Raw genomic sequence first — 10567 nt, 5'->3', positions numbered from 1 at the left:
GGTTAAAATGAGACCCCCTGTCTATTCCCTTAAGGCTCTGGTTAACATGACACCCCCTGTATATTCCCCTTAGGGCTCTGGTTAACATGAGACCCCTGTCTATTCCCTTAGGGCTCTGGTTAACATGAGACCCCCTGTCTATCCCCTTAGGGCTCTGGTTAACATGAGACCCCATGTCTATTCCCTTAAGGCTCTGGTTAACATGAGACCCCTGTCTATTCCCTGAGGGCTCTGGTTAACATGAGACCCCTGTCTATTCCTTAGGGCTCTGGTTAACATGAGACCCCCTGTCTATTCCCTTAGGCGCTGGTTAACATGAGACCCCTGTCTATTCCCTTAGGGCTCTGGTTAATTTGAGACCCCTGTCTATTCCCTTAGGGCTCTGGTTAACATGAGACCCCTGTCTATTCCCTTAGGGCTCTGGTTAACATGATACCCCCTGTCTATTCCCTTAAGGCTCTGGTTAAAATGAGACCCCCTGTCTATTCCCTTAAGGCTCTGGTTAACATGAGACCCCCTGTATATTCCCTTAGGGCTCTGGTTAACATGAGACCCCCTGTCTATTCCCTTAGGGCTCTGGTTAACATGAGACCCCCTGTCTATCCCCTTAGGGCTCTGGTTAACATGAGACCCCATGTCTATTCCCTTAAGGCTCTGGTTAACATGAGACCCCCTGTCTATTCCCTGAGGGCTCTGGTTAACATGAGACCCCCTGTCTATTCCCTTAGGGCTCTGGTTAACATGAGACCCCCTGTCTATTCCCTTAGGGCGCTGGTTAACATGAGACCCCCTGTCTATTCCCTTAGGGCTCTGGTTAATTTGAGACCCCTGTCTATTCCCTTAGGGCTCTGGTTAACATGAGACCCCTGTCTATTCCCTTAGGGCTCTGGTTAACATGATACCCCCTGTCTATTCCCTTAAGGCTCTGGTTAAAATGAGACCCCTGTCTATTCCTTAAGGCTCTGGTTAACATGAGACCCCCTGTATATTCCCTTAGGGCTCTGGTTAACATGAGACCCCCTGTCTATTCCCTTAGGGCTCTGGTTAACATGAGACCCCTGTCTATCCCCTTAGGGCTCTGGTTAACATGAGACCCCATGTCTATTCCCTTAAGGCTCTGGTTAACATGAGACCCCCTGTCTATTCCCTGAGGGCTCTGGTTAACATGAGACCCCCTGTCTATTCACTTAGGGCTCTGGTTAACATGAGACCCCCTGTCTATTCCCTTAGGGCGCTGGTTAACATGAGACCCCCTGTCTATTCCCTTAGGGCGCTGGTTAACATGAGACCCCCTGTCTATTCCCTTAGGGCGCTGGTTAACCTGAGACCCCCTGTCTATTCCCTTAGGGCTCTGGTTAACATGAGACCCCCTGTCTATTCCCTTAGGGCTCTGGTTAACATGAGACCCCCTGTCTATTCCCTTAGGGCGCTGGTTAACATGAGACCCCCTGTCTATTCCCTTAGGGCGCTGGTTAACCTGAGACCCCCTGTATATTCCCTTAGGGCGCTGGTTAAAATGAGACCCCCTGTCTATTCCCTTAGGGCTCTGGTTAACATGAGACCCCTGTCTATTCCTTAAGGCTCTGGTTAACATGAGACCCCTGTCTATTCCCTTAGGGCTCTGGTTAACATGAGACCCCCTGTCTATTCCCTTAAGGCTCTGGTTAACATGAGACCCCTGTCTATTCCCTTAAGGCTCTGGTTAACATGAGACCCCCTGTCTATTCCCTTAGGGCTCTGGTTAACATGAGACCCCCTGTCTATTCCCTTAAGGCTCTGGTTAACATGAGACCCCCTGTCTATTCCCTTAGGGCTCTGGTTAACATGAGACCCCTGTCTATTCCCTTAGGGCTTTGGTTAACATGAGACCCCCTGTCTATTCCCTTAAGGCTCTGGTTAAAATGAGACCCCCTGTCTATTCCCTTAGGGCTCTGGTTAACATGAGACCCCCTGTCTATTCCCTTAAGGCTCTGGTTAACATGAGACCCCTGTCTATTCCCTTAGGGCTCTGGTTAACATGAGACCCCCTGTCTATTCCCTTAGGGCTTTGGTTAACATGAGACCCCCTGTCTATTCCCTTAAGGCTCTGGTTAAAATGAGACCCCCTGTCTATTCCATTAGGGCTCTGGTTAACATGAGACCCCCTGTCTCAAGTTGTGACTAACTCATCCACCAGAATATGGTTTTCCCATTAAGCTGAAAAAGCTGATCAAGCAGCACCTCTTCTGACAGCGGTACGGCCGGACTCCATAAACAACCCAGAATACATGTGCCGGGAATACCAGAGGGAGATGGGAGAGAGAGAGAGAGAGAGAGAGAGTGAGAGAGAGAGAGAGAGAGGGAGAGGGAGAGAGGGAGAGAGAGAAGCTGAGGTTTAAGAAGATAAACAGAAATACCTATGTTAGGACGACTGTTTATGGCCTGGGCACAAATAAAAGACACACTCCCTTTGTCTCTCTGTTCTCCCTCTCTTTCCAGGCTATAAAAACAGCCTTCACCCAGTGGAGTTGACACAGTCAGGACTGGCGTGTACAGCAGCCAACCCAGAGATGAGTGTGTCAACGTGTCAGATGAAAGAGCGTTACAACCAGCAGGGATTCCTCTCTGCTGTACCGGTCCTAGACGACACAGAGCTGAGGGAGGCCAGACAGGCCTTCAACCACCTGGAGAGAGAGTTCGGTGAGTGGAGGGGGACGAGGAGGAGGAGGGGGGTTAGGGTTAGAGGTCAATACATCTGTAATATCACCATGATTATGGTTTTATTTTATTTTACCTTTATGTAACTAGGCAAGTTCATATTTTCAATGATGGCCTAGGAACAGAAGGTTAACAGCCTTGTTCGTTCAACCTTTTATGGTTAAACACGTCCTTTTAATGGAATCTGTTGAATGTTAACTTCATCTATCTATCTCTATTGAATTACATCTAACTCTGTCAATCTGTATTGAATTACATCTAACTCTGTCAATCTGTATTGAATTATATCTAACTCTGTCTACCTGTATTGAATTACATCTAATTCTGTCTATCTGTATTGAATATATCTAACTCTGTCTATCTGTATTGAATTACATCTAACTCTGTCTATCTGTATTGAATTACATCTAACTCTGTCTATCTGTATTGGATGATATCTACCTTTGTCTATCTGTATTGAATTATATCTAACTCTGTCTACCTGTATTGAATTACATCTAACTCTGTCTATCTGTATTGAATTATATCTATCTCTGTCTACCTGTATTGAATTACATCTAACTCTGTCTATCTGTATTGAATTATATCTATCTCTGTCTACCTGTATTGAGTTACATCTAACTCTGTCTATCTGTATTGAATTATATCTAACTCTGTCTACCTGTATTGAATTACATCTAACTCTGTCTATCTGTATTGAATTATATCTAACTCTGTCTACCTGTATTGAATTACATCTAATTCTGTCTATCTGTATTGAATTATATCTATCTCTGTCTACCTGTATTGAATTACATCTAACTCTGTCTATCTGTATTGAATTATATCTATTTCTGTCTACCTGTATTGAGTTACATCTAACTCTGTCTATCTGTATTGAATTACATCTAACTCTGTCTATCTGTATTGGATGATATCTACCTGTGTCTACCTGTATTGAACATATCTAACTCTGTCTACCTGTATTGAGTTACATCTAACTCTGTCTATCTGTATTGAATTACATCTAACTCTGTCTATCTGTATTGGATTATATCTACCTTTGTCTATCTGTATTGAACATATCTAACTCCGTCTACCTGTATTGACCATATCTACCTCTGTCTACCTGTATTGAACATATCTACCTCTGTCTACCTGTATTGAACATATCTACCTCTGTCTACCTGTATTGAACATATCTACCTCTGTCTACCTGTATTGAATGATATCGACCTGTATTGAACATATCGACCTGTGTCTACCTGTATTGAATGATATCGACCTGTCTCTACATGTGTTGAATTACATCTAACTCTGTCTATCTTTATTGAATTACATCTAACTCTGTCTATGTGTATTGAATTACATCTAACTCTGTCTACCTGTATTGAATCACATCTAACTCTGACTATCTGTATTGAATTATATCTATCTCTGTCTACCTGTATTGAATTACATCTAACTCTGTCTATCTGTATTGGATGATATCTACCTGTGTCTACCTGTATTGAACATATCTAACTCCGTCTACCTGTATTGAGTTACATCTAACTCTGTCTATCTGTATTGAATTACATCTAACTCTGTCTATCTGTATTGGATGATATCTACCTTTGTCTATCTGTATTGAACATATCTAACTCCGTCTACCTGTATTGACCATATCTACCTCTGTCTACCTGTATTGAACATATCTACCTCTGTCTACCTGTATTGAATGATATCGACCTGTCTCTACATGTCATGAATGATATCTACCTGTATTGAATGATATCAACCTGCATTGAATGATATCTACCTGTATTGAACATATCTACCCGTGTAAACCTGTATTGAATGATATCTACCTGTATTGAACATATCTACCTGTGTCTACCTGTATTGAATGATATCGACCTGTCTCTACATGTGTTGAATTACATCTAACTCTGTCTATCTTTATTGAATTACATCTAACTCTGTCTATGTGTATTGAATTACATCTAACTCTGTCTACCTGTATTGAATCACATCTAACTCTGACTATCTGTATTGAATTACATCGAACTCTGTCTATCTGAATTGAATTACATCTAAATCTGTCTACCTGTATTGAATATATCTAACTATGTCTATCTGTATTGAATTACATCTAACTCTGTCTACCTGTATTGAACATATCTACCTCTGTCTATCAGTATTGAATTACATCTAACTCTGTCTACCTGTATTGAACATATCTACCTCTGTCTACCTGTATTGAATGATATCTAACTCTGTCTACCTGTATTGACCATTTCTACCTCTGTCTACCTGTATTGAATGATATCTACCTGTATCGACATGTACGGAATGATATCTACCTGTGTCTACCTGTATTGAACATATCTACCCGTGTCTACCTGTATTGAATGATATCTACCTGTATTGAATTATATCTACCTGTATTGAATGGTATCTACCTGTTTTGAAATATATCTACCTGAATTTAATTATATCTAACTGTATTGAATGATATCTATATGTATCTACCTGTAATGAATGATATCTACCCGTGTCTACCTGTAATGAATGATATCTACCTGTATTGAATGATATCTACCTGTATTGAATGATATCTACCTGTTTTGAATTATATCTACCTGTATTGAATGGTATCTACCTGTTTTGAAATATATCTACCTGAATTTAATTATATCTAACTGTATTGAATGGTATCTACTTGTATTGAATTATATCTATCTGTATTGAATGATATCTATATGTATCTAACTGTAATGAATGATATCTACCCGTGTCTACCTGTAATGAATGATATCTATCTGTATTGAATGATATCTACCTGTTTTCAATGATATCTATCTGTATTGAATGATATCTACCTGTTTTCAATGATATCTACCTGTATTGAATGATATCTACCTTTGTATACCTGTAATGAATGATATGTACCTGCATTGAATGATATCTACCTGTATTGTGTGATATCTACCTGTATTGAATGATATCTTCCTGTATTGAATGACATCTACCTGTATTGAATCATACCTATCTGTATTGAATGATATCTACCTGTGTCTACCTGTAATGAATGATACCTACCTGTATTGAATTATATCTATCTGTATCTACCTGTATTGAATGATTGCTACCTGTATTGACTGATATCTACATGTGTCTACCTGACTTCAGGTGAGGAGTATACCCAGTACAGTCTCCACAATGTGCACCTGAAGTACCCCTGGGTGATGGGCCTGGCCAAACACCCCCACATCCTACAGGTGGTACAGTCCATCCTGGGCTCTGATGTCATCCTGCTAGACTCACGCTTCATCTGCAAGTACCCAACAACCCCCACACCCCACCCCACAGCCACACAGGCAGGAAATGATGCCATAACTCTGACCAGTGAGGAGGCAGTGAGGTCATCAGAGAAGGACCAGCAGAGTGAGACTGGACTGCCCTTCGTGGCCTGGCACCAGGATATGAGGTGAGTACATCACTAATACTTCCACAGCTACATTACTATTACAATACTAATACAACTGTCAGTTACAAGTATCTCAAAAATAGTAAAATACTACTACAGTACTACTACCGCTGCCAATACTGCTTGTAGTACTGTTACTGGAACTACTACATCACTACTACTACTACCGCTACTAGTACTACAACTACAATACTACAGCTACTACTACCACAATATTACTACAATATTACTACTACTACACCAGTCCTAATACTACAGTACAACTACTACAACTACAATACTACAGCTACTACTACCACAACACTACTACAATACCACTATGACTACACCACTCCTACTACTACAGTACAACTACTACACCTACAATACTACAGCTACTACTACCACAATACTACTACAATATTACTACTGCTACACCACTCCTACTACTACAGTACAACTACTACAACTACAATACTACAGCTACTACTACCACAATACTACTACAATATTACTACTGCTACACCACTCCTACTACTACAGTACAACTACTACAACTACAATACTACAGCTACTACTACCACAATACTACTACAATATTACTACTGCTACACCACTCCTACTACTACAGTACAACTACTACAACTACAATACTACAGCTACTACTACCACAATACTACTACAATATTACTACTGCTACACCACTCCTACTACTACAGTACAACTACTACAACTACAATACTACAGCTACTACTACCACAACACTACTACAATACTACTACGACTACACCACTCCTACTACTACAGTACAACAACTACAATACTACAGCTACTACTACCACAATACTACTACAATATTACTACTGCTACACCACTCCTACTACTACAGTACAACTACTACAACTACAATACTACAGCTACTACTACCACAATACTACTACAATATTACTACTGCTACACCACTCCTACTACTACAGTACAACTACTACAACTACAATACTACAGCTACTACTACCACAATACTACTACAATATTACTACTGCTACACCACTCCTACTACTACAGTACAACTACTACAACTACAATACTACAGCTACTACTACCACAACACTACTACAATATTACTACTGCTACACCACTCATACTACTACAGTACAACTACTACAACTACAATACTACAGCTACTACTACCACAATACTACTACAATATTACTACTGCTACACCACTCCTACTACTACAGTACGTTTTGAGTAATAACAAGTATTTATTCAGGAGCTGTCTGATTCCACCAGGTACTGGGGAATAGCTGGGGGTCCAGTCCTGTCGGTGTGGCTGGCTCTAGATGATTCACTGGCAGAAAACGGAGCCCTGAAGGTCATCCCAGGTACTGCAGCTCCCCTGACCACCTAAAACTCACCAAATTATTTTGTTTCCAGAAACGGCCAGTTCAGTTCTAATTGGTGCCACAACAAGATAAATAAATACTTAAATGTCTCCTCAAAATATGTATCTGCATTTAGCCAGGTACAGTTAATGTTCTGAAAAGCATCTTTCTGTCGTTCTAGCAGGAAATGACTGCAGCAAATGACTGTGATAAGATGTCCTTTCATAGACAAACAGAAGACGAGAGTCTGTGTGGTTAGTAAAGTGTTCACTCTCCTCTCCTCTTCCCTCTCCTCTCCTCTCTTCCCTCTCCTCTCTCCTCTCCTCTTCCCTCTCTCCCTCCTCTCCTCTCTCTCCTCTCCTCTCTCTTCCCCTCCTCTCCTCTCCTCTCCTCTCCTCTCTTCCCCCCCTCTCCTTTCCTCTCCTCTCTCTTCCCTCTCTTCCCCTCTCCTCTCCTCTCTTCCCTCCTCTCCTCTCCTCTCCTCCTCATCTCCTCTCCTCTCTTCCCCTCTCCTCTCCTCTCCTCTCCTCTCCCTCCTCCCTCTTCCCCTCTCCTCTCCTCTCCTCTCCTCTCTTCCCCTCTCCTCTCCTCTCCTCTCCTCTCCTCTCCTCTCCTTTCCTCTCCTCTCCCCTCCCCTCCCCCCCTCCTCCAGGAAGCCACTGCTCTGGCATGCTGCCCCACCACCTCGCCTCCCGCCCCGGAAACATGCTGTCAGTCAACCAGGAGATCCCTGAGGAGCTGTTGCAAACGGATAGCGCTCTACTCTGCCCCCTGCTGGCTGGGCAGATGTCTGTAAGTCACACTGCCCCCCTACTCGGGGTTCTTGTCTGTTTAAGAAAAACAAATGTCAGCAAACAGACATTCTGTATTACAGTGAGCTTCCCATCCCAGGTCCTACTGGACATTCTGTATTACAGTGAGCTTCCCATCCCAAGTCCTACTGGGCATTCTGTATTACAGGGAGCTTCCCATCCCAAGTCCTACTGGGCATTCTGTATTACAGGGAGCTTCCCATCCCAGGTCCTACTGGACATTCTGTATTACAGTGAGCTTCCCATCCCAAGTCCTACTGGGCATTCTGTATTACAGTGAGCTTCCCATCCCAAGTCCTACTGGGCATTCTGTATTACAGGGAGCTTCCCATCCCAGGTCCTACTGGGCATTCTGTATTACAGGGAGCTTCCCATCCCAGGTCCTACTGGGCATTCTGTATTACAGTGAGCTTCCCATCCCAAGTCCTACTGGGCATTCTGTATTACAGGGAGCTTCCCATCCCAGGTCCTACTGGACATTCTGTATTACAGTGAGCTTCCCATCCCAAGTCCTACTGGGCATTCTGTATTACAGGGAGCTTCCCATCCCAAGTCCTACTGGGCATTCTGTATTACATGGAGCTTCCCATCCCTGGTCCTACTGGACATTCTGTATTACAGGGAGCTTCCCATCCCAAGTCCTACTGGGCATTCTGTATTACAGGGAGCTTCCCATCCCAAGTCCTACTGGGCATTCTGTATTACAGGGAGCTTCCCATCCCAGGTCCTACTGGGCATTCTGTATTACATGGAAATACACTCTATTCTCTATTCTTCTACAACTATATTGTGTTTCTCACAAATTGTACAAACAATAAGAATTAAGGTGCTATTTGGGATTGTGATTTGATGTTGATGGTTAACCCAATCAGATCCATGATGGGTTCCTGGTCCACGCCAGTGACCCCAACACATCCCAGAAGAGACGCTGTGGCTTTGTGATCCGATACGTCCCTACCTGTGCCTACCCTATACAGGTGAGAACTACTGTAGATATGTCTCTACCTGTATCTACCCTATACAGGTGAGAACTACTGCAGATATGTCTCTACCTGTATCTACCCTATACAGGTGAGAACTGCTGTAGATATGTCTCTACCTGTGTCTACCCTATACAGGTGAGAACTACTGTAGATATGTCTCTACCTGTATCTACCCTATACAGGTGAGAACTACTGTAGATATGTCTCTACCTGTGTCTACCCTATACAGGTGAGAACTACTGTAGATATGTCTCTACCTGTATCTACCCTATACAGGTGAGAACTACTGTAGATATGTCTCTACCTGTGTCTACCCTATACAGGTGAGAACTACTGTAGATATGTCTCTACCTGTATCTACCCTATACAGGTGAGAACTGCTGTAGATATGTCTCTACCTGTGTCTACCCTATACAGGTGAGAACTACTGTAGATATGTCTCTACCTGTGTCTACCCTATACAGGTGAGAACTACTGTAGATATGTCTCTACCTGTGTCTACCCTATACAGGTGAGAACTGCTGTAGATATGTCTCTACCTGTATCTACCCTATACTGGTGAGAACTGCTGTAGATATGTCTCTACCTGTATCTACCCTATACAGGTGAGAACTACTGTAGATATGTCTCTACCTGTATCTACCCTATACAGGTGAGAACTACTGTAGATATGTCTCTACCTGTGTCTACCCTATACAGGTGAGAACTACTGTAGATATGTCTCTACCTGTGTCTACCCTATATTTCTCTCAATCTCTCTCTCTCTCTCTGCAGGACCCAGACCGTCCCAGGCGTTTCCATGCTACAGTGATGGCCAGTGGATCAGACCAGTTCAGTCACTTCTCCACCTTGCTGTGATGAGCCTTACAGCACAACTACAACCATATCCATAGAGATCCCATTACTGTATTACTGTCTGATACTTAGAGGAACCTCATGATACTGTATTCACCTTGATGACTTACTGCTGTGTTCACCTTGATGATATCAGATGAACAGTTTAAAAATCACTTTTTGTACATTGCCCCCCATATTAGGAGACCAAAAGTACTGGGACAAATTCACTTCTATGTATTAAAGTAGTCAAAAGTTTAGTATTTGGTCCCATGTTCATAGCACACATTAACTATATCAATCGTTTGACTCTACAAACTTGTTGGATGCATTTGTTGTTTGTTTTGGTTGAGTTTCATTTTATTTTGTGCCCAATATAAATGTTAAATAATGGAGATTATAATCGACTATGTTTCTAAACACTTC

The 10567-nt window shown here is 42.4% G+C and overlaps 1 protein-coding gene across 1 annotated transcript; it reads left to right on the top strand.

Moving 5' to 3' along the window:
- The first annotated feature begins 2544 nt into the window (after positions 1 to 2544).
- Positions 2545 to 10308, top strand: LOC135533153 (uncharacterized). The gene is made up of 6 exons (XM_064960559.1): positions 2545 to 2679; positions 5851 to 6148; positions 7421 to 7512; positions 8165 to 8304; positions 9197 to 9301; positions 10082 to 10308. The coding sequence occupies exons 1-6, from the start codon at positions 2550 to 2552 to the stop codon at positions 10163 to 10165; spliced, it is 849 nt and encodes a 282-aa protein (XP_064816631.1). The 5' UTR covers positions 2545 to 2549; the 3' UTR covers positions 10166 to 10308.
- The last annotated feature ends 259 nt before the right edge of the window (positions 10309 to 10567 follow it).

The sequence above is a fragment of the Oncorhynchus masou genome, unplaced genomic scaffold, assembly GCF_036934945.1.
Source record: "Oncorhynchus masou masou isolate Uvic2021 unplaced genomic scaffold, UVic_Omas_1.1 unplaced_scaffold_2251, whole genome shotgun sequence".
Lineage (NCBI taxonomy): Eukaryota > Metazoa > Chordata > Actinopteri > Salmoniformes > Salmonidae > Oncorhynchus > Oncorhynchus masou.
This window is presented reverse-complemented; position numbering and strand designations above follow the sequence as displayed.

Excerpts from the sequence above, each read along its gene's own strand:
- LOC135533153 (XM_064960559.1), top strand. The coding sequence starts at position 2,550 with ATGAGTGTGTCAACGTGTCAGATGAAAGAGCGTTACAACCAGCAGGGA. Across the intron at positions 2,680-5,850 it reads CCACCTGGAGAGAGAGTTCG|GTGAGGAGTATACCCAGTAC; the intron begins GTGAGTGGAGGG and ends ACCTGACTTCAG. Across the intron at positions 6,149-7,420 it reads GCCTGGCACCAGGATATGAG|GTACTGGGGAATAGCTGGGG; the intron begins GTGAGTACATCA and ends TGATTCCACCAG.